This window comes from Dipodomys merriami, unplaced genomic scaffold (genome assembly GCF_024711535.1).
Source record: "Dipodomys merriami isolate MVZ:Mamm:240054 unplaced genomic scaffold, mDipMer1.0.p SCAF_233, whole genome shotgun sequence".
In the NCBI taxonomy this organism is placed as follows: Eukaryota; Metazoa; Chordata; class Mammalia; order Rodentia; family Heteromyidae; genus Dipodomys; species Dipodomys merriami.
Window position 1 is genome coordinate 488,548 of NW_027203749.1, and position 26,280 is coordinate 514,827.

General features: G+C 54.8%; 1 protein-coding gene and 3 long non-coding RNA genes across 4 annotated transcripts; 3 read left to right on the top strand and 1 right to left on the bottom strand.

Annotated features, from left to right (window-relative positions):
* Nucleotides 1-841: 841 nt before the first annotated feature.
* Nucleotides 842-2,498, top strand: LOC138835251 (uncharacterized). Its single transcript, XR_011374534.1, has 2 exons — nucleotides 842-973; nucleotides 2,257-2,498. It is a non-coding gene; the product is annotated as an uncharacterized lncRNA (long non-coding RNA).
* Nucleotides 2,499-5,471: 2,973 nt separating this feature from the next.
* Nucleotides 5,472-7,417, top strand: LOC138835252 (uncharacterized). Its single transcript, XR_011374535.1, has 2 exons — nucleotides 5,472-5,646; nucleotides 7,165-7,417. It is a non-coding gene; the product is annotated as an uncharacterized lncRNA (long non-coding RNA).
* A 342-nt stretch (nucleotides 7,418-7,759) lies between these two features.
* LOC138835253 (uncharacterized) lies at nucleotides 7,760-14,279 on the bottom strand. The gene is made up of 3 exons (XR_011374536.1): nucleotides 14,132-14,279; nucleotides 10,401-10,483; nucleotides 7,760-7,920 (listed from the first exon to the last, which is right to left on the bottom strand). It is a non-coding gene; the product is annotated as an uncharacterized lncRNA (long non-coding RNA).
* A 6,922-nt stretch (nucleotides 14,280-21,201) lies between these two features.
* Nucleotides 21,202-22,678, top strand: LOC138835255 (uncharacterized). Its single transcript, XM_070033826.1, has 2 exons — nucleotides 21,202-21,276; nucleotides 21,598-22,678. The coding sequence occupies exon 2, from the start codon at nucleotides 21,606-21,608 to the stop codon at nucleotides 22,509-22,511; it is 906 nt and encodes a 301-aa protein (XP_069889927.1). The 5' UTR covers nucleotides 21,202-21,276; nucleotides 21,598-21,605; the 3' UTR covers nucleotides 22,512-22,678.
* Nucleotides 22,679-26,280: the final 3,602 nt, after the last annotated feature.

Below are 26,280 nucleotides of genomic sequence, written 5' to 3' on the forward strand. Positions count from 1 at the left end.
ATCTATCCTTCCATCCATCCATGTATCTATGTATGAATCTATTATCTATAGTCTATGTAATCTGTCCATCCATCCATCCATCCCTGACCTATCATCTATCTCCCCATCTATTCATCCATCCATCCATGTATGTATGTATGTATGTGTCTGTCTGTCTGTCATCTGTCTCGTTTCTGGCGTGACTGTCGCTCAGGTTGTGGGTCTGAAGTCCTTGTGAGAAGGACTCCAGGGCCCCCCATTCCTTGCCCTTCTAGAACGTTGCCACGCTGCGCGTTGATAGGGAGCGTCTCCTAGCAGTAGCTGTGGCCGGGCAGCGGCGCTCACCCGCCTGGCATCCCGGCTCCTCGGGAGGCTGAGGGCTGAGGATCGCGGCTTGAGGCCAGGAGAAGTTGGGTGTCTCGAATCACACACAAAGAGCCAGTCCTGGGGTTTGAACTCAGGGCCTGGGCGCTGTCCCTGAGCTTTGTTCTTTCTTCTTTTCGCTCAAGGCTGGTGCTCTCCCGCTTGAGCCACAGCGCCACGTCTGGCTTTTGGTGGTTCATTGGCGAGAAGAGGTCTCCCAGATGCGATCCTCAGAGCGCAGCCTCCTCAGTAGCCGGGATTACAGGTGTGAGCCACAGCACCAGGTTAGTCCCACAACCTGAGGTCTAACCTCTCGGGGAGCACTGTGGGGAGACTCCGGGCTGGGTCAGTCCCTGGGGGGTCATCACAATCTCCCATTGTGTCGGAGCCTGTGACCTCATCCGCCCAGAGCCCCTGCGGGGTCCACGGGGCGGGGGGGGGGGGAGGGGAGACGGCGCTCATGTCTCCTCTGCATTTTCGCTATGCTCTTTGCCACAAATCCACTCCAACCCGGGCCCTGGGATCTTCTTCGTGACGAGCATCCTGGGCTTTAGCCTGGGGCCTTGTCTTTTCCTTTTTCTGATTTTCCTGATCGTCCATCACTGTAAAAAGAAAATAAAGAGCCAGCGAGGTAAGCCGTGAAGACAGATGGGAGGGGGGAGGCAGGAGTAGGGGGGGGGCGGGGGGGGATCGAGGACAGTTTGGGGTACTGACTTCACATCCTGGCACGGACACAGGTCCAGCGCCTGAGGCTCCCGCCTGTCATCCCAGCTCCTCAGGAGGCTGAGACCTGAGGATCGTGGCTTGAGGCCAGGGTGAAGTTGGAGTCTGTGAGACTCTCATCTCCAAGGACTCGAAGAGCCACAAATGCTAGGAAATGGAGTTGTGGCTCAAGTGGTAGAGCGCCCGCCTTGAGCTGAAGAGCTGAGGGACAGCGCCCAGGCCCTGAGTTCAAGACCTAGGGCTGGTGTGCACATGTGTGTGTGTGTGTGTGTGTGTGTGTGTGTGTGTGTGTGTGTACTAAGACTTTGAACTCGGGCCTTTGTCCTTCCACTTGGCTTTTGTGCTCAAGGCTGGCGCTCTACCACTTGAGCCACAGCGCCACTTCGGTTTTCTGGTGGTTCACTGGAGATCAGAGTCTCACGGACTTTTTGGCCCGGGCTGCTTTGAACCGCGATCCTCAGATCTCAGCCTCCTGAGTCGCTGGGATGGCAGGTCTTTTGTTCTTCATATCATTGTGGGGTGGGGGGGGGGGTTGGGGGTTCCTTGGGGTGGCATCTGTCCATGGTGGATCTGAACTAACTCTGGGCCAAGTTCGGGGCTCACTAAGACCTGGTTCTCACCCCCAGGAGCCCCAGGAATCTATTTGGGAAGAAACGGTTCAAGGCCTTGGGGCCTCTTCTTCCCCTGCATGCTGCATGCTACTAGAACCTTCCTTCCTTCCTTCCCTCCTTCCCTCCTTCCTTCTTCCTTCCTCCCTTCCTCCCTCCCTTCCTTCCTTCCTTCCCCCCTTCCTTCCTTCCTTCCCTCCTCTCTGTCTCTGTCTCTTTCTCAGGCCTGTCCTGGGATTTGAACTCAGGGCTTCGGTGCTGTTCACTGAAGGTCCTACCACGTGAGCCACACATATCTGCACTTCTACATTTCTGTTGCTTTGTTTGGTGGTGCTCCCTGGGAGATCAGAGTCTCACGGCCTTTCCTGCCCGGGCTGGCTTTGAACCGCGATCCTCAGATCTCAGCCTCCTGAGTCGCTGGGACGCTAGGCGTGCGCTACAGCGCTCAACTCCTTTCTCGGTGACTCTGATGAGCTTTCTCTCTCTCTTTTCGCTCTCTGGCTCACCCTCCGAGTGAGCCCCTCCAGCGGCTCTTTCTGATTTCTCTCCTTTCCTTTTCGTTATGTTTCTCCACATTGTGCAGAGAAAGATCTGATGCGGGAGAGACTGCTGAAGGAGGAGAACGTTCCGGCCACCGAGAAGGCGGAGCTCCGCATGTCGGGCATGGTGTTCGAGAAGTCGGTGTGTCTGTACTGAGCGGGGTGGGCTGGGCCGGAGGCCCCGCGTGCATGGCGGCCTCGGCCCTCCCCCGGGGGGCCGCCGGCCCCGGCCTCCACGCTCCGGCCCACGCCTAAGAATAAATGCTTCGGGTTTTTCTGTTCCTCACCCGCTGTGTGTGGCGACGGCTTTGGGTCCCTGAGACGTCACAGGTCCACCCAGGGGCTGGGCAGGAGGCTCAGGGGTGGGGTGCTCGCCTCGCCTGCAGGAGGCCCTGGGTTCGAGTCCTCAGCACCGCAGAAGCGGAAAAAGCCAGAAGTGGCGCTGTGGCCCAAGGGGTAGAGCGCCCGCCTGGAGCTGAAGAGCTGAGGGACAGCGCCCAGGCCCTGAGTTCAAATCCCACAACTGACCGCCCCCCACCCCCAGAGTAAACTCAGGTTCGCTCACAGCTGTGTTCCTCGCTCGGCCTGCAGGGGGCGCCCTGGAGCTCACTGCTGGGAGGGGGGGTGGGGAGGGGGATGAGGGGTGCGGGGTGGGGAGGGGGGGACATTTCACACCTGCGTTACCACGGTGACATCCATTTTCCCTGTGTTAATTTCATCAGGGACTCTGGGATGTGTTTCATGGAGGGGGGGCAGGGTTGATAAAACTTTATTATGATTATTAATTATTATCATCATGATCATAATTCAGTAGTTGGACAAAGAGGTTTTAATTCAACATGTCAATGTATGAGCACAATGCACACACACGCGCACACACGCACACACGCGCGCGCGCACACACACGCACACGCACACACACACGCACACACACACACACACACACACACACACATAGAAGTTTGTTGGAGATGAGTCTCATGGGGCTGGGCAGGTGGCTCAGTGGTAGAGTGCTTGCCTTGCATACATGAAGCCCTGAGTTCGATTCCTCAGCACCACATACACAGAAAAAGCCGGAAGTGGCGCTGTGGCTCAAGGGGTAAAGCGCCAGCCTGGAGCCAAAGAAGCTGAGGAACAGTGCCCAGGCCCTGAGTTCAAGCCCCAGGACTGGCAAAAACAAAACCCAAACAACAAAACCCAGTCTCAGGGACTTTCCTGCCCGGGCTGGCTTTGAACTGTGATCCTCAGGTCTCAGCCTCCTGAGTAGCTGGGATGGCAGGCGGGAGCACCAGTGCCCGGCTCAGTACCCTACCTCCTCCGTTGGTCTCCACTGCATGCTTTCATTTTTCCTAGCTCGATTTGCATATTGCTAGAACGTTCTGAGTAAAAACCAAGGGAAGAAATCTGAAAATGTCTCTGAGAAATCAAAGATAAGAAAATACAGTTGGAAGCAAAATATTTTTATAGCCTAGAGAGAGAGGGGGGGAGGGAGGGAGGAAGGGAGGGAAGGAGGGAGGGAGGGAGGGAGGGATGACTGATAAGAAGAGAGAAAAAGCCAAATGCACAAAGTCCACCCTTAGCTCTGAGCTGGCGGCTCACGCCTGTAATCCCGGCTACTCAAGAGACTGAGATCTGAGGATCACAGTTCAAAGCCAGCCCAGGAGGGGGCGGGGGAGAGCTTTTTCACTCCAGTTTGGTGCTCTACCACTTGAGCCACAGCTCCACTTCTGCCTTTTTAGTGACTAATTAGAGATCAGAGTGTCACGGACTTTCCTGCCCGGGCTGGCTTTGAACCCCTGATCCTCAGATCTCAGCCTCCTGAGTGGCTGGGATGACAGGCGGGAGCCACCGTTGCCCAGGTCCGAACACTGCTCTTAACAGCTTGCTTTTTGGGCTGATCAGGAAGTTAAGGAGGAGATGAAGACGCATTAGCAAAGTGACTTCTACTTCCGGCCCCCCTTCCGGCCCCCCTCCCTCCAGCGCCATTTCTGCCGGCCCCCCCCATTTCCGTCCTCCCTCTGGGAGTCCCTGGGTTTGGCCCTCTCCAATAGAGAGGAGGAAGCTGGGCACCGGCCCTCATGCCTGTCATCCCAGCTCCTCAGGAGGCTGAGACCTGAGGATCGCGGTTCGAGGCCAGCCCCAGGGCAGAACAGGAGTCTGGGAGACGCTGATCGCCAATGAACTAGCAAAAAGCCGGAAGTGGAGCTGTGGCCCAAGTGGTCGAGCACCATCCTTGACCCCCAAAACAAAAAAAAAGCTCAGGATCAGTGCTTAGGTGCTGAATTCAAGTCCTGGGACACACACACACTCACATGCACACACACGCGTCTTACAACCTCTTTTTTTCCCTGAATATAGACACTATTTTTGTTTGGTTCCTTTGCACGTAGCTTCTTTTGTCCTCCTGGTTACAGCCCAGCAGGGAACAGACAATAAACCCACCCGAGTCTGTGGCTCCCATCTGAGGAACCATGATGAAGTTGGGCACCAGGCCTACAGCTGGCTGTAGGCTTTCCTTGTCTTAGGCCTGGTAGAAAGATCTAGAATGATCTACATGATTCCCTCAGCCGGCAACCTCACTACCCACTCGTGATGGAGAGGGGGAAACGTCCAACCTTGGAACATGCTTACAAACCCAAAGGTCAACCATTGGTATTCTGCTCTCAAAATAGGTCTTAGTGAGGGAGGGCATGCCTTTAGTCCAGGCCTCCCAGCTCCGATGCCACAGAGACCAACTCACAGGGCGCCGCTCCGTCCCCCACACACGGACAGACACGAAGAGCCGGAGGCTGAGATGGGAAGGTCCCGGTTCAAAGGCAGCCCAGGCAGGAAACACAACCCGGGAGACTTTGACTTCTGGGAGTCAGCTGCAGCCTTGAAAACTCATCTGTGTGTGTGTGTGTGTGTGTGTGTGCGTGTGCCAGGCCCAGGGCTTGAACTCAGGGCCTGGGCGCGCTCTCCCTGAGCTGCTGGTCTGCTCCAGGCCGGCGCTCTACCCCCTGGGCCCCTGTTCCACTCTGGCTTTTTGGTGGCTCATCCCGGATAACGCTCCTGTGGGCTTTCCTCCAGGCTCCCATCCGAGCCTCCTCCTGAGGAGCTGGGATTACGGGCGTGCGGGCGTGGCTCGGCTGTTGTTTGAGATTCACTCCCCCGGGGCACAGGCGGGAGGGACCCCCCCCACCCCCCGCCCGTCCTCCTCTGTTCCATTGTGTGTGAAGCTATGACTTCATCCTGGAGGCCCTGGAGGGCTGAGGCTCAGGGCAGAAGGTTCCAGGCGCTGTGTCGGGTGCTCATGGCGGTGTCTGAGCGGGGCTTCAGTCTGGTGCCTCACGGCGTCCCGTGGCTCTACGCCCTGCTGGGCTTGCTCTTCATCTTCTTTATCTTCGTTATGTTCTCCCCGTTCCTGCTGGACAGAGACCAGCGGGGGAGGAGCCGTGAGTGTGGGCAGCCTGGGGAACGGGGTACAGCGGGGCGCGTCGTCTCCAAGAGCCGGGGACCCAGGGCCCAGAAAGAGCTCAGCAACGTCGCCATCTCTGGGGTGTAGGTTTCTGTGCTGGGGTGGGGACTCGAACTCAGAGCCTGGCTTGTGCTTGCTTGGCTTTCTCTCTGTCTGTCAAGGTTGGTGCTGGACGGCTTGAGCCACACCTCCACCTTCTGGTGTCTGTTTTTGGCTGGTTAGCGGGAGATGAGCCTAGTGGAATCTGTCCCGGCTGGCTTCCAGCGAGGGATGGGCCGAGATTACAGGCAGGAGCTACCAGCCGCGGCCGGCATCATCTCAGAGGGGTGGGAGGGGTCTGGAGGTTGGAGATCCGCAGGGGGTGAAGGGATGTTTGCTCCACCGGGTAGTGTCCTAAGAAGGGGATGAGCAGCTGGGAATGGTGGGTAAGTCACCGCGCCTGTCACCTGGGGTTCTTGGTGACTCTTCACCTGCTCCGGTACTTGTTGCTAGGTTGCTGGGAGGTCACGAGGCAGAAAACGCCAGAAGTGGTGCCGTGGCTCAAGTGGTAGAGCGCCAGCCTTGAGCTGAAGAGCTGAGGGACAGCGCCCAGGCCCTGAGTTCAAGATCCAGGACTAATTAATTAATTAGTGAATTAATTAAATCACTTTATTTTGTGTGTAGACATCATCTCAGCTTTGTGCTGGACATTTTGGCAGGGTTGCTATTATCCTGTGTGCTTTCTCTCTGTCTCTCTGTCTCTGTCTGGTGTGTGTGCATGTGTGCGCGGTTACTGGGACTTGAACTCAGGGCCTGGGCGCTGTCCCTCAGCTCTTCAGCTCAAGGCTGGCGCTCTACCACTTGAGCTATGGCACCATTTCTGATTCTGGTGGTTCATGGGAGAGCAGAGTCTCACAGACTTTCCCACCGGGCTGGCTTTGAACCGGGATCCTCCCATCTCAGCCTCCTGAGTGGCTGGGATGACAGGCGGGAGCACCGGCGCCCGGCCAGTGATTTTTGTTATGGCGTTAGGGATTGACTTCAGGGGTTTGATGGCTGACCTACAGGAATCTCGGCCTTTCCTCTTTCTTGAAGGTCAGCGTTGGCTTGTACTGTGACAGCACGGCTCTGACATCACAGAGGCCGGGGGGGGGGACCCCAGATTCTCTGTGACCCCTGTATCATCATAGCTGCCCATGCTCTGCCTCAGTTTCTCTCTCATAACTCATTCAAAGGTTTGCCACACTGTTTTAAAATAAGAAACCAGATGCGAAATGGCTTCCCAGCCCGGCCTTGGTGGCTCCCGCCTGTCACCCCAGCGACTCAGGAGGCTGAGATCTGAGGATCACGGTTCAAAGCCAGCCAGGGCGGGAAAGTCCGTGAGACTCTGATCTCCCGTGAACCAGCAAAAAGCCGGAAGTGGAGCTGTGGCTCACGTGGTAGAGCGCCCGCCTTGAGTAAAATAGCTAACACACACACACACACCACACACACACACTGTCCTTTTGTGTTTCAGATTGCCATCTTCCGTCCCCTAGGAGCGAAACTTCCAGAAGGGAGGGGACAGAGACTGGGGAGGAGACCCCGGTGGCCCTGGCGGTGATGGCAGAGGGCGGCCAGGGTGTGTGTCCCGTCACGCCCGTGTGAACCAGGGCCGGCGGCGTGGCTGCCAGGTCGGAGACAGGTGGGAAAGAAAGGCCGGGAAGCAGCCTCCTCGCGCATGCTCAGATGAACCCCACAATAAAGCTTTGCACTCTTTTAACCACAGGGCCGTGGGGTTTTGTGGTGGTGGTTTTTGGCGTGGAGGTGTCTGTTTGGTTTTGTCGTCGGTGGTGGGACTTGAACTCAGGGCCTGGGCGCTGTCCCTGAGCTCTTCAGCTCAAGGCTGGCGCTCTACCCCTTGAGCCACAGCGCCACTTCTGGTTTTCTGGTGGTTCCTTGGAGATCAGAGTCTCACGGACTTTCCTGCCCAGGCTGGCTTTGAACTGTGATCCTCAGATCTCAGCCTCCTGAGCGGCTGGGGTGACAGGCGGGAGCCACGGGCGCCGGCAGCAATCGGAATTCTTGAAAGCAAGAATGAAGAGTCAAGGCAAGCTCAAGCTAGTCATCAACATTTGGTTTTATTTGGCCGCTTGGAACGTCTTACACAAACTGTTAAGTTATCTTGTCCCTCCACGGTGTGTCCGTGTGTCTGTCGGGCTTGGACACAGGACCTTGGTTGGCCAGGAATGAGCCGGGTTTTCTTGGTTTTCTTGGTTTCTTACAGGCCACACTAAAGCCACAAACAGAAAAACAATGGTGTTTTTTTCTTTGCACATGCGCGCACGAAATAATTCCTACAAATCTAATGGACACAGACTCATGAGAGAGAAAAATATAGGCTTTCTAGCTGGGCACCAGTGGCTCACGCCTGTCATCCCAGCCACTCAGGAGGCTGAGATCTGAGGATCGCGGTTCAAGGCCAGCCCGGGCAGGAAAGTCCGTGAGACTCTGATCTCCCATGAACCACCAGAAAACCAGAAGTGGTGCCCAGGCCCCAAGTTCAAGCCTCACGATTGACAAATAAAACGATATAAAATACAAACCCCAAATGTGGCAGGTAAGAGTTCTAGGTAATGCAGGATTCGCGTTCTAGACCATTCATGATAACGTTCTAGGTCATCGTGATTAGCGGTCTAGCTGAACCTGGGCAAGAATCCCACCATCTCCTCACTGTGCTCACATGTGGCATTTACGGGTTCTAGGCAACTCATGCTTAGAGTTCTAGGCAATACATGTAGGGTGTGATAGAGTTCCAGACAACCCATGCTAGAGTTCTAGGTAATCCATGCCAGCATTCCAGGGACCGGTTCTAGGTACTCCATGATAGAGTCCAGGTCACCAGAATTCTAGATGGAGTTCTAGGTGATCACACCACAGAGTTCCAGGTAACTCATGACTTAGTTCTCCTGTCACGCATGAGTTCTAGGTAGTGCATGAGTTCTAGGTAGTGCATCGTAGGGGTCTTGGAGACTCAGGAGGCATGATGCAGTGCTAGCTTGACCTTGCCAAGAAGCCCACCATGTCCTCAGCTGTTCTTAAACCATATACCCCAAGGGTGGCAGAGAAGAGCTCTAGATAACTCATATCGTGTTCTAGGTAGCCCATGATAAGAGTTCAGGTACCTAGAGTTCTAGGTAGAGTTCTAGGTCTGGCACAGTAGAGCGCCCCATGGCTCAGCACTCAGTCCTGAGTAATGCATGGGTTCTGGGTCATGCAGGGTAGAGTTCTAGGTGACTCACGAGCCAGTTCTAGATCGCGTTCTAGATCATTCATGATAGAGTTCTAGGTGATGCAGGCAGTGCCAGGGACAGAGTTCCAGATAAAGTTCTAGATCACTCTAGATCACTCTGGCTTGAGCTCTAAATAATGCCTTTTCCCCCCATTTTTAAAAAAATCATCAAGGTGATGTAGACAGGGGTTCAGTTACATTCGTGAGAAATGAGTAGGTCTCTTGTCAAACTTGTTACCCCCTCCCTCATTTTTCTCCCCCGAAAGTATTTCTGTGTGGCTTTGTTTTGGAGCAGGGTTACAGGCTTGAGCTACCACACCAAGCTAGTACTTCTGGCTTTTAATGACTTGGGACACTATTTGTCATCCTTAACACATAATAATAATTATTATTATTGTAAGAATACTTTTAACACTAAAACAATTTTTCTAATCAGTCGTGGGGCTTGAACTCAGCCTTGAGCTCTTTTGCCCAAGGCTGGTGCTCTACCACTTTAGCTACTGCTCCACTTTCTGTTTTGTTTTGTTGTCCTTTGTTTTTGCTGGTTTATTGGAGATCAGAGTCTCACAGACTTTCCAGCCTGGGCTGGCTTCAAACCTGGATCCTCAGATCTCAGCCTCCTGAGCAGCTGGGATCAAAGGCAGAGCCCGAGCACCTGGCCATGTTGTATAATTTACGTATATACAGTAAGGAAAGAGGAGAGGAGGGAATAGAATCAATATTATGTTTAAAAACCTGTCATCCCAGCTACTCAGGAGGCTGAGATTGGAGGATTGTGGTTCAAGGCCAGCCAGGCAGGAAAGGCCATGAGACTCTGATCTCCAATGAACCACAAGAAAACCAGAAGTGGCGCTGTGGTTCAAATGGTAGAGCACCAGGCTTGAGCTGAAGAGCTGAGGGACAGCACCCAGGCCCTGAGTTCAAGACCCAGGACTGGCAAATAAATGAAATAAAAATACATACAATAAATTTCATACAATGAAACTTATTCTGAAAAAGAGAAAAAGGAAAATGCAAACAGCCCTTAGGAAGGGCTTTTCGAAGAGGAATCTCCACCTTAATTAAATGAGCTTCTACTACATGACGGTTTGGGGCTCCCTTCAGAAATAACTACAGAGCCCGAGGCCAGTGGCTCATGCCTGTCATCCTCAGGCCTCCAGGAGGCTGAGCTCAGAGGACCACACTCTGAGGCCAGCTCAGGCAGAAAACGCCATCTCCACCAAGAACCAACCCAAAGCAGGACTGGAGGCGTGGTTTGCGCGGTAGAGCGCCAGCAAGCAAAGCCAAGCAAGCCATAGTCCCGAGTCCAAGCCTCATCCCCAACAATAAAAGACATAAGCACAGGCCCGCTAGGCTAGAAAATTCCCCTGGGCTGCTCATGGTTATGCTCTTTGGAGCCCGGTACTCATTGCAGGTGGACCATGTGTCTGGATCGAGCGCAGGCCAAGGTTGGGCCTGAGACCCAGAATCACCCCACTGACCTAAGGAAATGAGGGCATTCAGGCCGTCTGGCTCTGAGCTGGAGTTCATCTGGTATTGTATCCGGTGGATGACATTCTGTTCTCTGGAGAAAACAAGTGCAGATCTGGGGTGGTTACGACACAGAAGACAATCCCTCCAGCACCCCCCCACCCCGCCCCGAAACCCAATCTTCACCCAGCCTCTTGTTCCCAGGTCGTTCTTTGTGTCTCTTAAAGTATCCTCGACTCAGGAGGTTGAGATCTGCAGATCATAGGTCCAAGCCAGCTCGGGTGGGAAAGTTCATGAGACTCTCATCTCCAATGGACTTGTAAAAAGCCACAAGGGGCGCCGTGGCTCAAGGGGTGGAGCGCCAGCCTTGAGCAAAAGCCGCTCAGGGACGGCGCCCGGGCCCTGAGTTCAAGCCCCAGGACTGCTACAAAAAACAAAACGCCAAACCCTACGGCATGGCTATTTCCCTGTGTGCTAACTTATTTAGCGTGATTTTTCCCCCCACTCATCTGCTGTTGGTCGCAGTTAGCTTTGAATAGTGCAGCAAGGAACACGGTTGTGTGAGTGTCTTTATCATCATCTTTTGGAGAGATGGCCAAACAGGCCATGGCTGCATCACGGGGTAGTTTCTCTGCTTAAGTTTTTGTTGGTGGTGGTGGTGGTCTTGGGTCTTGAACTCGGGGCCTGGGCGCTGTCCCTCGGCCCTTCAGCTCCAGGCGGGCGCTCTACCCCTTGAGCCACGGCGCCACTCCTGGTTTTCTGGTGGCTCCTGGGAGATCAGAGCCTCACGGGCCTTCCTGCCCGGGCCGGCCTCGAACCGCGATCCTCGGGCCTTGGCCTCCTGAGCCGCTGGGGTGGCGGGCGGCGGCGCTGAGGCCCGATTTGCTCCTTCTACTCTGAGAAACCGTTCAGATACCGATAGTCTCCAACTGTCTGAATCTCTGCCTGTCTGTCCGTCCGTCGGTCCATCTGTCTGTGGCCTGTCCGTCCATCCGTCTGTCTGTCCATGTCAGTCCGTCTGTCCATCTGTTCGTCTGTCCGTCCATCCGTCGGTCCATCCGTCTGTCGGTCCATCCGTCTGTCCGTTTGTCTGTCCATCGTCTGTCCGTCCGTCTGTCCATCCGTCTGTCTGTCCGTCCGTCCGTCCTTGTTCTGCTGACTCGGGAGATCAGCCGGGTCTGTGCGGGCGGCAGCCGCGCTCGCGGGGAGCCGCCCCTGAGAGGCTCCGCCCGGGCCAAGCCCGGCCCGGCGTGGAAACGGGAACGGGGAGCGTGCGCACTCAGGCTCCTGCGCGCAGGCTGGCGTCTACCGCGCGGCCCGGCTCCACTTGCGGCTTCCTGCGGGTCCCGGGAGCTGAGGCCCGCGGACTGTCCCGCCCGGGAACCCCCGCCCCGCAGCCTCCACGCCCGGCCTACGCTCGCCCTCAGTCCCCGGGCCCCGCCCCGCCCCGCGGCCCGGGCAGCGCTGGGGAGCTGGAAAAGGGAGGCCGTCACTCCCAAAGGGAGGACACGCCCAACGGAGAGCTCCGCCCACCTGCCCCGCCCCGGCCACGCCCCCGGAGCGCCACCACGCCCCGGCCACGCCCCCGGAGCGCCACCACGCCCCCAGAGCGCCACCACGCCCCGGCCACGCCCCCGGAGCGCCACCCCGGCCACGCCCCCGGAGCGCCACCCGCCCCGGCCACGCCCCAGAGCGCCACCCCGCCCAGGCCACGCCCCCAGAGGGCGGCCACGCCCCGGCCACGCCCCCGGAGCGCCGCCACGCCCCTGGAGCCCCGCCCCGGCCACGCCCCCGGAAACCCATCACCTTAGGCCACGCCCCGGAACGTTACCTCTCGTGAGCACCATACCAGGCCACGCCCCCGGAGCGCCACCCCGCCCCGGCCACGCCCCCGGAGCGCCAACCCGGCCACGCCCCCGGAGCCCCAACCCGGCCACGCCCCTGGAGCCCCGCCCCGGCCACGCCCCTGGAGCCCCGCCCCGGCCACGCCCCCGGAAATCCATCACCTTAGGCCACGCCCCGGAACGTTACCTCTCGTGAGCACCATACCAGGCCACGCCCCTGGAGCGCTATCCCGGACCAGGCCACATCCCCAGAGCTCTATCCCCGCCCAGGCCCCGGCCCCGGGAAATGCCCTCGCTTCTCAGGCTCCGGAGCGCAGCCTCAGCCAAGGCCACGCCCCCAGAGCGCTATCCAAGCCAAGGCCACTCCTCTGCGAGACCTATCCCCGCCCAGGTCACGCCCCTGCAAGACCCAGCCTTGTCCAGGCCACGCCCCTCATTAGCCCCATCCCAGACCACACCCCCTGCTAGCCCATCCTCCAAAGGTCATGCCTCCTGGGAGCACCATGCCCTCAGGCCACGCCCCCGATAGCCCATCCCACTCCAGGCCACGCCCCCGATAGCCCATCCCAGTCCAGGCCACGCCCCCGATCGCCCATCCCACTCCAGGCCACGCCCCCGATCGCCCATCCCACTCCAGGCCACGCCCCCGATCGCCCATCCCACTCCAGGCCACGCCCCTGATCGCCCATCCCAGTCCAGGCCACGCCCCCGTGAGCTCCATCCCTCCCGGGGGAGGGGCCTAGCTGTCACACCAGCCAATCCCCATCTGACAAATTGTCTGCAGGGAGGCGGGAGGCGGGGCGGCGCAGCTCCCCACAGGGTCCCCCGGGTCCCCTCTCCCCAGTGGCCCGGACTTCTTTACGAAATCAACTGTTACTGCCGTTGCTGACTTCGTTCCTACAGACGTCCCAGAACCACCCCTGCTTCCTGGGAACCTTCTAGACCCGTCTGCTGACTGAGTGACCGCGTGGCCCCGCCGAGGGGCGGGGCGGGGGGGGTTACGGTTCTGCACTGGGGCTTGAACTCAGGGCCTTGGCGCCGTCCCTGAGCTGTCTATCGTCATGTTATATAATTACACTAATATAAAATATAGACATATCATATGTAATATAAATACATCTTATATACAAGATATAGTATGCATTATACAATCCATTAATATAATAGTATATAATTTGTATAATATATTAATATATCTAATTGATACAATCTGAACATTTATATAGCATACATTAGATATAATGCATAGTATAAATTAATAGATAATGATTATATATTATGCATTGTGCATGATTATACGCATATTGTATCATGGTATGTATATGACATATTAATTATATCAATTATAAATCGCCATTTCCACTGTAAACTAAGCATCCTCTGATAACAGGGTTTCCATCTCCTACACGGAGTATGTGCGTTGCGTCATGATCGCTCTTAGGCTCCACAATTCTGCGCTCCTGACTCTGGCAGCCGTTTCCCCCTTTCCTCCCCGTTTCCGGGAAGTCCTTCCCCCGGGACGCCTCCCTCTCTGTGGTTCTTCCCCGGGCCTTTTCTAGGTCAGGAGGGCCGCAGACACGCCCGCGCATGCGCATCACTGGGAGCCGGCGCAGGACTCACCCGCGCATGCGCATCACTGAGGAGCCGGCGCAGGACTCATCCACGCATGCGCATCACTGGGGAGCCGGTGCAGGACTCAGCCGCGCATGCGCATCACTGGGGAGCCGGCGCAGGACTCATCCACGCATGCGCATCACTGGGAGCCGGCGCAGGACTCATCCGCGCATGCGCATCACTGGGGAGCCGGTGCAGGACTCATCCGCGCATGCGCATCACTGGGAGCCGGCGCAGGACTCATCCGCGCATGCTCGGCGGGGGAGTCGGGGCGTAGGACTCACCGCCGCAGGCCACGCCCGCGTCCTCCGTGTGCTTGCAGGTGTGCTAATGGCACACAGGCGGCTCCGCCCCCGACAGCTCAGCCTGGCCAACCGGATGGGCCCGGCCCCTCCCCCGAAGGGAGCGCAGCCCCCAGCGGCCGTCGCCATGGCTCCCCAGGCGCCCTCGTGGTAGGCCGCCACCCGCCCGGCGCAGCGCCCGCCTCCGGCCACCAGGCGAAGATGCTCATTGGCTGCAGCGACAAAGGGAGCACCAATCAAATGCCTGCGGAAGGCTGGGCGGGAACACCAATGAAATGCCTTCTCGAATGGAAGGGAACACCAATGAAATGCCTTCTCGAATGGAAGGGACCAAGAGAACACCAATCAAATGCCGTCTGGAGGCTGGAAGGACAAAGGGAGCACCAATCAAATGCCTTCTCCTGGATGAAGCTCATTTTCCTTCGCCGAGCGCTGGTGCCCGCGCCTGGCGCCCCGCTTCTCAGGGGGCTGAGATCTGAGGAGGGTGGTTCGAAGCCAGCCTGGGCAGGAACGTCCCCGAGACTCTGATCTCCAGGGAACCAGCACAAAGGTGGACGCGGGGGTGGAGCAGGCCGTGCGGTCAGGGCCCGGGACGGAGCCCCCGAAGACCGGCCCGCACCGCCCAGGGCCCGTCGCTGCAGGGGGCACAGATGCAGAGTTGCACGGGGACGGGGCCTGGGCGGCGTGTGCTGCAGACGCCGAGCTGCGCGGGCTCAGGAGGCACAAGGGACAGAGGGGGCCGAAGCGGCGCGGCCAGGCCAAGGCCGCGAGAGGGCGGGCGCAGGGGGTGTAGAACGCCTGTGATCATAGGTTTAACATATATGGGTACATATGGTATATACCTACGGACCTATATGATAGCACTTACATGGATATCTATATGGACCTATATTATATTATTTTATTGTTTTATATATATATAATATATATTTTATATATAATATATATTACATATAATATATATTATTGTTTTATATATATAACAATAAAATAATACAATATAGGTCCATATATATATATATATATATATATATATATATATATATATATATATATATATATATATAGTCAGTCCTGGGTCTTGAACTCAGGGCCTGGGCGCTGTCCCTGAGTTTCTTTTCCTCAAGGCTGGCTGATGCTCTACCCCTTGAGCCACAGCACCACTCCCAGTTTTCTGCTAGTTCATTAGAGATCAGAGTCTCATGGACTTTCCTGCCTGGGCTGGCTTTGAACCGTGATCCTCAGATCTCAGCCTCCTGAGTAGCTGGGATGATGGGCGTGAGCCACCGGCGCCTGGCTAATGTTATATAATGTTATATATAAACATATATTAGGTATAATATCTATTAATGTAGTTAATCTATACTATTAATGATTATTCATATATAATATATAGGTAATATATAACACACACACACACTAGATACTAAGTCCACTGGTTTCTAGACAGACACACCATCAGCAATCGCCCAGCCTTACTCCTCAGCCTTTCTTGAGCATAGCTGGTCCTAAAGGCATGTCACCAGGGACTCTGTGTGTGTGTGAGTGTGTGTGAGTGTGTGTGAGTGAGTGTGTGTGTCTGAGTGTGTGTCTGAGTGTGTGTCTGAGTGTGAGTGTGTGTCTGAGTGTGAGTGTGTGTCAGTGTGTGTCTGAGTGTGTGTGTGTGAGTGAGTATGTGTGTGTGAGTGTGTGTGTGTGAGTGTGTGTGTGAGAGTGTGTCAGTGTGTGTGTGTGAGAGAGTGTGTGAGAGTGAGTGTGTGTGTGTGTGAGTGTGTGTGTGTGCCAGCGCGGCTGCTGGCACAGCATGTGGGTGTCTTCCGGGACCCCCAGATCCCATGCACGCTGAGCTCCACTCTGCCCTCGCAGGGAGACGGGCCAGACCGCCAGGCAGATTTCCATATATCCTGGGTGGTGACAATGCTCCAATCACGACCACACCCTGGGGGGGGTGGCCAGTGTGTTGGGCGGGGGACAGGGCAGGAAAGCCTCTTTTTTCTTTCTGGTTGATCATGGGGCTTGAACTCAGGGCCTGGGTGCTGTCCCTCAGCTCTTCAGCTCAAGGCTGGTGCTCTACCGCTTGAACCACAGCGCCACTTCTGACTTTTTCTGCTTATGTGGTGCTGAGGACTCGAACCCAGGGCCTCATGCATGCAAGGCAAGCGCTCTACCCCTGAGCCCCCTGCCCAGCCCCTTTCTTTTTATTTGATTGCATTTTATATTTTTTGGTGCCAGTCCCGGGGCTTGAACTCAGGGCCTGGGCGCTGTCCCTGAGTTTCTTTTCCTCAAGGCTGGTGCTCTACCCCTTGAACCACAGCACCACTCTGGCTTTTTTGTATGTGGTCTGAGGAATGAGACTCTGATCTCCAAGATCCACCAGAAAACCAGAAGTGACGCTGTGGCTCAAGGGGTAGAGCGCCAGGCTGGAGCTGAAGAGCTCAGGCCCCCGAGTTCAAGCCCCATGAGCCACCATAGAGTTCTGGAATGTTCTTTTTTTTTGTAGCCAACCATCCCCAGAAGCAATTACTCTTCCCTCCCATCTGGTATTCCACTGGGCGCCTGGACCCCGTCCCTGAGCTTTTTGCTCGTGGCTGGTGCTCTACCACTTGAGCCATGGCTCTGCTTTTGGCAATTTTTTTTGCTGGTTCCCTGCATCTATGAATCGCATGGACCTTTCCACCCGGGGCTGGCTTTGAACCTGGATCCTCAGATCTCAGGCCTCCTGAGCCGCCGGGACACCAGGCGTGCGCACCTGTGCCCGGCGGCCTTCGCATGCTTGGCATCCCTGAACAGATGACGCCGGCTGCCTGGAGGTGAGCACACGCCAGGCCTCCCCACTGCCAGCCGGGACCGTCCCACAGGGAGCCCCTGCAGACCACCCCCCAGCCTCAGCTTCAGATCTGAGCCATCTGCCAAGAAATAAAATCATCATCATCACCATCACCATCATCACCATCATCATCATCGTCACCATCATCATCACCATCATCATCACCATCATCATCATCACCATCATCACCATCACCATCATCATCACCATCATCATCACCATCATCATCATCATCATCATCACCATCATCACCATCATCATCACCATCATCACCATCATCATCATCATCACCATCACCATCATCACCATCATCATCACCATCATCATCACCATCATCATCATCATCATCATCATCATCATCACCATCATCATCACCATCATCATCATCATCATCATCATCATCATCACCATCATCATCATCATCATCATCATCATCATCATCACCATCATCATCACCATCATCATCACCATCACCATCATCATCATCATCATCATCATCATCATCATCATCATCATCACCATCATCATCACCATCATCATCACCATCATCATCATCATCATCACCATCATCATCATCATCATCATCATCATCATCACCATCACCATCATCATCATCACCATCATCATCACCATCATCATCACCGTCATCATCATCATCGTCATCGTCACCGTCATCATCATCGTCACCATCATCATCATCATCATCATCATCATCACCATCATCACCATCATCATCATCATCATCATCACCATCATCACCATCATCATCATCATCATCATCACCATCATCACCATCATCATCATCATCATCATCACCATCATCATCACCATCATCACCATCATCACCATCATCATCATCATCATCATCACCATCATCATCATCACCATCATCATCATCATCATCATCATCACCATCATCACCATCATCATCATCACCACCATCATCACCATCATCACCATCATCATCATCAAAGGTTGATACCAAGGCCCCTGACCTTAGGCCCCTTCCTCCTCCGCTCCCTGTTTAAACAACGATGGAGACCGTGCATTGGACTCGAACATGGGCAAGCCGGACACTGCACGCCTGTAGTCCCGGCTCCTCAGGAGGCTGAGGTCTGAGGGTCGCAGTCTGAAGCCACCTTGGGGGGAGGGGGAGTTCAAGCCCCATGGCTGACAACAAAAAAGAAAGGGACAGCTTTAGGGAAGGGGGGAGGGAGGAAGGGGGAGGGGGAGGGGGAGGGAGGAGGGCAACCATCAGACCCAATGTCCAGATGTAAAAAACATGGAGCCAGCGCACTGGGATTTCCTGCTCTTGCTTGTTGGCTTTTTCCACTCGAGCCTGGCGTTCAACCACTTGAACCATGCCACCACGTCCGGCTTTTTGCTGATTCATTGGAGGTAAAATCTCACCGATTTTTTTCCCCCACTGTGAACTGTGAGTTCTCAGAGCTGAGCCTCGCCAGTGCCCGGGACTACAGGCGTCATTCCCCTGCTCCTCTAGGCGGAGGTATTCTTAATATAAAGACACCCAGTGTGGGGGCTGGGAAGGTGGCTCAGTGGTAGAGTGCTTGCCTTGCATGCCTGAGGCCCTGCGTTCAATTCCTCAGCACCACATAAGCAAAAAGAAAAAAGCCGGAAGTGGTGCTGTGGCTCAAGTGGTAGAGCGCCAGCCTTGAGCTGAAGAGCTGAGGGACAGCGCCCAGGCCCAGAGTTCAAGCCCCAGGACCAACAAACGAGTAGACCTGCGAGTCAGAAGACAACTGCTTGAGACACCTACAATATTTTTATATATGCACATGAGACATGAAAGCCGGAGAAAGACCAGAGGAGCAGATTCTGACCCTGGTTTGGGATTACGACGATCCGCAAACCACTTCCTCCCCATCCCCCCCCCCACGCCCCTCCTCTGAGGTTACTAGCGGGTGGGATTCCAACCACGGTGGCGCGCTCCATGGATGAAGTCAGGTTGGACCACTGCACAAAATCCCAGGACAGAGCCGCGCTTTTGTGAGACTGAGTGTGTCCCAGCCAGCTGGCCTCCGCCTCAGCCGGTCGAGATCAGGGATTACAGGCGTGTGCGACAAGGCCCAACCCTATGGAGTTTTTACTGTGGTTTTTTTTTTTTCCTTCTTCTTTTTAATCGTCTACCAATTGCCCGGTAAATTAAATAGAATCACCTTAATTATCTGGTGGAATTATTCTTTGTGGTAGGGTGATGGGACTCCGTTGATTTCAGACTCATGCAGTGCTAGCCCTTCTGGAAACTTCTGCACCATGCAGTTTCCTATCTTTTGATCCCCTGTGCTGTGCACTTGGCTTTAAGTGAACTCAGGGCCTGGGCGCTGTCCCTCAGCTCTTCAGCTCCAGGCTGGCGCTCTACCCCTTGAGCCACAGCGCCACGTCCAGCTTTTTGATGGTTCATGGGAGATCAGAGTCTTATGACTTTGCTGCGGGGCTGGCTTTGAACCTGGATCCTCAGATCTCAGCCTCCTGAGGAGCTGGCAGGGGTCAGCTGGCAGCACTCAGCTGTGTCGAACTTGCAAATCAATAACCTTTGCTGTTTGTTCTTTATAAGCAATGCTTTAAAAGAAAGAGAAGTAAATATGAGAATCAATGCAGAATTCAGCATATTGCTTCAGCTGGGTGCTGGTGCTCCCGCCTGCCATCCCAGCTACTCAGGAGGCTGAGATCTGAGGATCGAGGTTCAAAGCCAGCCCGGGCAGTAAAAGGCCCTGAGACTCTGATCTCCAGTGAACCACCAGAAAACCAGAAGTGGCACTGCGGCTCAAGGGGTAGAGCACCCACCTGGAGCTGAAGAGCTGAGGGACAGCGCCCAGGCCCCGAGTTCAAGTCCCAGGACTGACAAAAATAAAGTAAAACTATGAAGAGCTCCCTGATGGCCTTGGAACGCCGTAACTGGCTGATACACGGGGAAGGTGCTTTTTCGTTACAGCAAATATTCACTGAGATGGGGGACCGGGGGCTAAATACCTTTCAGAGAGTGAGAAACCCCGCGAGGGACCGAGGGCATGAATGAGTGGGTGAACGAATGAGTGGGTGAATGAATGAGTTGGTGAATGAATGAATGAGTGGGTGGAGTGGACTGAGTCAGTGAGTGAATTAATGATTGGGCGAATGAGGGTGTAAACAAGGGAGGGAGTTAAGTAAAAAAGTGTGTGTGTGTGTGTGTGAGTGTGAGTGTGTGTGTGTGTGCGTGTGCACGCGCACATGTATCTGCCTGGGCCTGGGCGCTGTCCCTGAGCTTTTCCCCTCCAGGCTGGCGCTCTGCCCCTTGAGCCACAGCGCCACTTCTGACTTTCCGGGGAATTCATGGGGGATCAGAGTCTCACAGACTTTCCTGCCCAGGCTGGCCTTGAACTGTGATCCTCAGATCTCAGCCTCCTGAGGAGCTGGGATGCCAGGCGGGAGCCATGGCACCGGCTCTGAGTCTGTCTGTTGGCCTGTGTTTGCAGCAGGAGTTGGGGCTCCGCGGGGGAGGGCACCCCAGGTCCCCAGCATCCCGGGTCCACGCTGAGCATGCAGATTTGTCACCGTGGGCAGGAATCCGATGGGCGGCGGCCAGACCACTGCCCATCAGAGCCCTGCCTTCTGCCCCGTCGTTTTTGTTTTGGCCAGCCCTGGGACTTGAACTCAGGTCCTGGGCGCTGTTCCCCGAGCTTCTTTTCTGCTCAGGGCACCACTGTGAGCCGCAGCGCCACTTGAGGCTTTTTCTGTGTGTGTGGTGCGGCTCAATTGGTAGACCGCTGGCCAATCAGTGAGAGCGTCAGGTACTGAGTTCGAGTCCTGGTCTTAGACCAAAAAGGAAGGAAGAAGGGTGGGAGAGGAAGGAAGGAAAGAAAGGAAGGAGGGAGGGAAGGAGGGAAGGAGGAAGGAAGGAAGGAAGGAGGGAGGGAAGGAGGGAAGAAAGGAAGGAGGGAAGGAAGGAAGGAAGGAAGGAAGGAAGGAAAAGCTTCAAATCACTGAAAATTTCAAATGGCTCAAATAAGAAACAAGAAAATTAAGGCGTTGCTCCATCCATCCCGATTGGTTAATTGGACAAAGCAGAGAGGGAAATCGGTGATGGGACTTGGAACTATTGGCTCCAGAAAAGAAGAGAGAAAAGAGACCCCATCTCGTGTATTTCTCAGAGAGAGGCCAGGAAGGTATCCCTTTAAGCACTTGCATCTGGTCTCCCCGGCGAGTTCTGTGGCAGTTGGAACTCGCTGTTGGCTGCAGTGGGTTGATTGGCACAGGGCGGTGTGTGGACTGGGAAAAGAAGTCGGCAGTCTGGTGAAAATTGGTGATGAGAACGGACAGGAGGGAGGGAGGGAAGGGAGAGGGACAGAGAACTGGAGAGGACCGGAGAAATCAATGTTGGCCAGGTGCCGTGGCTCACGCCTGCCATCCCAGCGACTCAGGAGGCTGAGATCAGGAGGATCGCAGTTCCGAGTCAGCCTGGGCAGGAGAGTCCGTGAGACTCTTTCCTCTGTGGAGCTGCAGCTCATGCAGTAGAGCTTGAGCCTCACCCTGAGTTCAAATCCATTATGGGCACCCCAAACAACAACAACAACAATAATAATAATAATGACGTGTTCTTCCCTCCTGTGGCTACCTTTCTCAGGTTCCAAGATGGTGGAAAGGCCAAAGTTGATGGGCATGGTGCCCACCATCATGCAGCTGACCCGGGACCGCAACAACAAGGGGCGCATCCTGTGGTTCGGGCTGATCGTGAGCTACGCCACGGTGGTGTACATCGTGCACTTCTCCTGGAAGGATTTGCAGGAGGAGTTCCACTGTCACCCGGACGTCTCCGAGGCCTGTGTGGCCGAGTGCTTCGAGGCTCACTTCACGGTGCCTTTCCTGGGGATCTGGTACCTGGCGGGGTTCACCTTCTCCTCCATCTTCTTCGTGGTGGAGTTCGTCGTCTCCCGGATGATCCACAATCGATCCATGATGCTGAGGAGGAAATACTTAGAGGAAGAGGGAAAAGGGGAGCGAGGAGAAAGGGAAGGAGGAGATGGAGAGGAAGAAGAAGAAGGGAGAGGAGGAGGAGAAGGAGATGCAGAGGACAAAGAAACTGAAGACAAAGAAGAAGATGAAGACAAAGACCAAGAGGACGAAGACGAAGAAGAAGAAAAGGAAGAAGGAAAAGAAAGAGAAGAAAAACGCGGGGACCATGGAGACGCAGGCCAAAAAAAGTTCTACAATCCGTTCCACGAGAAGCCCGTGCTCAGCCTCTACCTCGTCTACTTCCTCCTCCAGATGTGCATCCAGGCCTTCTTTTTGGGGGCTCTTCTCGGAATCCAGTGGCCCTTGATCCAGTTGCACACCCGGTGCAGCACACGCCTGTGCCCCGGACCTCATGTGTGCGTGTTGCTGGGCACTCAGGAAAAGCTCATGACCATCATCATCCTGGCCACGTTCTCCGTGGGCACCACGGTGTTCTGCATCTTCTTATTCTTCTACACCATCCGCACCTACATCCTGGTGGGCAAGGCGCTGTCCGACAGGAACAAACAGGGCGTGCCGTGCTAGCCCCGCGTTGGCCGCCCTGGTAGATTGCTCCATCCACCAAGGGGACAGAGAGGGGGGGACACTTGGGTGGATGGTTGGGTTTGGTGTTGAATTCCTGGGGATGTCTTTTGTTGTTGTTGTTGTTGTTTTATTGTTATTCTGCTTCTTCCTGTGGATGTTTTTTCCTGAAGGTTCTTCAGGTGGGAAACACACACACACACAATAAATTCAATAAAGCTGGGAATTTTATTTTGTTTCTGTCGGTCATGGGTCTTGAACTCAGGGCCTGGGCGCTGTCCCTCAGCTCTTCAGCTCAAGGCGGGCGCTCTACCCCTTGAGCCACAGCGCCACTTTTGGTTTTCTGAAGGTGGTTCATGGGAGATCAGGCTGGCTTGGAACCGTGATCCTCAGATCTCAGCCTCCCGAGTAGCTGGGATGGCAGGCGGGAGCCACCAACCAGCACCTGGCTTTACTTTCTTCTTGTCTAAGTGATTAGCTTTATACTAAAAGGGGGGAAAATTAAGCCCAAAAAATGAGGTGTTCACTGCTATTTTTTCTCTCTTTCTTTCTTTCCTTCCTTTCCTCCTCCTCCTTCTTCCTTTCTTTCTTCTGTTTATTTTTGCTAGTCCTGAGGCTTGAACTCAGGGCCTGGGCACTGTCCCTGAGCTTCTTTGACTCAAGGCTGGCGCTCTACCACTTGAGCCACAGCACCACTTCTGGCTTTGTCTGTGTCTGTGGTACTGAGGAATCGAACCCAGGGCTTCATGCATGCTACATGAGCGCTCTACCACTGAGCCACCTGCCCAGCCCTGTTTTGGTGTTTTTTTTGTTTTTTGTTTTTTGTTTTTTGGTTTGTGTGGCTGGTCTTGATCTCAGGGCTTGAGTACTGTCTCTGAGTTTTTTTTTTTTCTTATGGCTTGGTGCTCGACCACTTGAGCCACAGCACCACTCCTGGCTTTCTGGTGGCTCATGGGAGATCAGAGTCTGACAGACTTTCCCATCTGGGCTGGCTTTGAACTGTGATCCTCAGATCTCAGCCTCCTGAGTAGCTGGGATGACAGGCGGGAGCCACCGGTGCCCAGCTCTTCTATTACTTTTGTTTGCTTGTTTGTTTTTTGTTTGCTTTTGCAGATGCTGGGGGTTTGAACTCAGGGCCTGGACGCTGTCCCTGGGCCTCTGTGTTCAAGGCTAGCACTCCACCACCTGGGCCACACTGGTACTTTGTTTTTTCCTGAGTAGTTTATTGGAGATGAGAGTCTCACAAGACAGGGGCCAGTGGCTCCTGCCTGGCATCCCAGCTACTCAGGAGGCTGAGATCTGAGGATCACAGTTCAAGGCCAGCCCGGGCAGGACACTCTGTGAGACCCTTTTATTTCCAGGGAGCCACCAGAAAACCAGAAACAGAGCTGTGGCTCAGGTGGTAGAGCGCCAGCCTTGAGCTGAAGAGCTGAGGGACAGCGCCCAGGCCCAGAGTTCAAACCCCATGACCAACCAAATAGATAGATAGTGTACTATGAACTATAGATATGAAATATTTAAATACATAATGTATAATATAAAATGCAGATATAAAAGATAGATGAATAGGCATATAAATGTGTAAGATGTAGCTATAAATTATATATAACTATATAGATGTATCTGAGCTATAAATACGTAAATAAACATATCAGTATGCAAATATAAACTACATTAATGCTATCATGAATACTCTAATCACAGAACGATGTTGTTGGTATAAAGCGGGTGTGAGCTGGGCACTGGGCACAAGCCTTGGCTCTGGACCAGGCCGTTGCCCCTCCTTCACACCGCCCTGCCCCCCCCCCCCAATCTGGGAGAAGGCCAGAAGCATGAAAAGGAAACCCTGGCTAACTTAACACCGCAAGGCACCCGCGCAGGCCGCAAAGCCAGGCCAGGGAAAGGGCAGTCCTGGGAAGCGCCAGGGTGCTTACAATATTGTTGTTTTGTTTGGACAGTCGTGGGGCTTGAGCTCGGGGCCTGGGCGCTGTCCCTCAGCTCTGCAGCTCAAGGCTGGCGCTCTACCCCTTGAGCCACAGCGCCACGTCCGGCTTTGTGGTGGCTCCTTGGCCGGAAGAGTCTCACGTACTTTGCGGCCTCAAATCCTGATCCTCAGATCTCAGCCTCCGGAGCAGCTGGGATGACAGGCAGGAGCCAGCAGCGTCCAGCCTAAAACGATTTAAAAAGCAATGGCATCCTCCTTCTCTGTCATTGTGGCTCCAACAAATGGAGTGGGCAGAATTGTCCCCTTTGAGTAGAGAGATCATGGAGGCGGGCGCATCACCTCCCTTCATATTGCGTGGATGAAATTCAGTGTCTCATTAAAAACCCACTGTAAACTGCAGACCAAAGCCAGGTGTGGATGCTCCGGCCTGTCATCCCAGCTCCTCAGGAGGCCGAGATCCGGAGGATCGCGGTTCCCAGCCACCCAACCAAGAAAGACCGTGGTGAGACTCTGATCTCCAATGAACCAGCAAAAGAGCTGGAAGCGGAGCCTGTGGTTCAAGCGGTGGAGCGCCAGCCTGGAGTTGGACACTGCTCAGGGACGGCGCCCAGGCCCTGAGTTCAAGTCCCAAGACCAGCACCAATTAAACAAACAAAAACCCAGCAGGGCCCAACAAAGGCCCAGGGCCAGACACAGGGAGTGTGAAGGAATGTTGGCCACGTGACTCCACACAACTGAAACAAACTTTGCCGACTTCTTCACTGTGCCTGGGAGTCGGGCTCCGCGAAGGCTGAGCCTCAGTAACGTGCACTGAGCAGAGGCCCGCAGGCTTTGCCCATCCCTAATTAATCACCTGATTACCTGAGCCTCCTGCCCACCGGGAGTCAATCAACAAACACTGCCCAATTCCAGTTTCCCCCCAAGATCTCCACCCTGCGGCTTCTCCCCCGCCTCCAATTAGGGCAGAGAGAGGGGGCAGGCAATTGGCCATTGTCTCTGGGAGAGTGGAAGGGAGGCCCCCCCCCGCCCCCCCCAGCCCCCCCCCCCCTTGGCTTCAGTTAATGGCTGAAATTTGAGTCCCAAGGCCACATCCGTCAAGGGCCAGGAGGAAAACGTTCTTTAAATGAGCACCCCAAAGCCAGGAGCCCAGAACATTCTGCCAAGCCCTGGCCAGCCCAAAGAAAATTAAGACAGCCAAGCAGGCTCCCGCCTGTCAGACCAGCGACTCAGGAGTCTGAGATCTGAGGATCGCGGTTCAAAGCCAGCCCGGGCAGGAAAGTCTGTGAGACTCTGATTTCCCAGGAACCACCAGAAAACCAGGCATGGTGCTGTGGCTCAAGGGGTAGAGCGCCCGCCTGGAGCTGAAGAGCTGAGGGACAGCGCCCAGGCCCTGAGTTCAAGACCCACAACTCACACACACACACATGCCCACACACACACACACACACATGCCCACACACACAAACACAAAGGAATTTTTCTTCCTGTTGGATGAATTATAATATGATCCAAAGGTGTAGAAAGATATAGATTCTGTTGTCTTATTTTTTCTTTTTTTCATCCTGGGGCTTGAACTCAGGGCCCGGGCGCTGTCCCTGAGCTCTTCAGCTCAAGGCTGGCGCTCTACCACTTGAGCCACAGCACCACTTCCAGTTTTCTGGTGGTTCATGGGAGATCAGAGTCTCACGGACTTTCCTGCCCAGGTTGGCTTTGAACCTTGGTCTTAGATCGCAGCCTCCTGAGTGGCTGGGATGACAGGCGTGAGCGCCGGTGCCTAGCCCCAACATTTTACTCTACTTATCTTACTACAGAATGAAAAATTCAGGG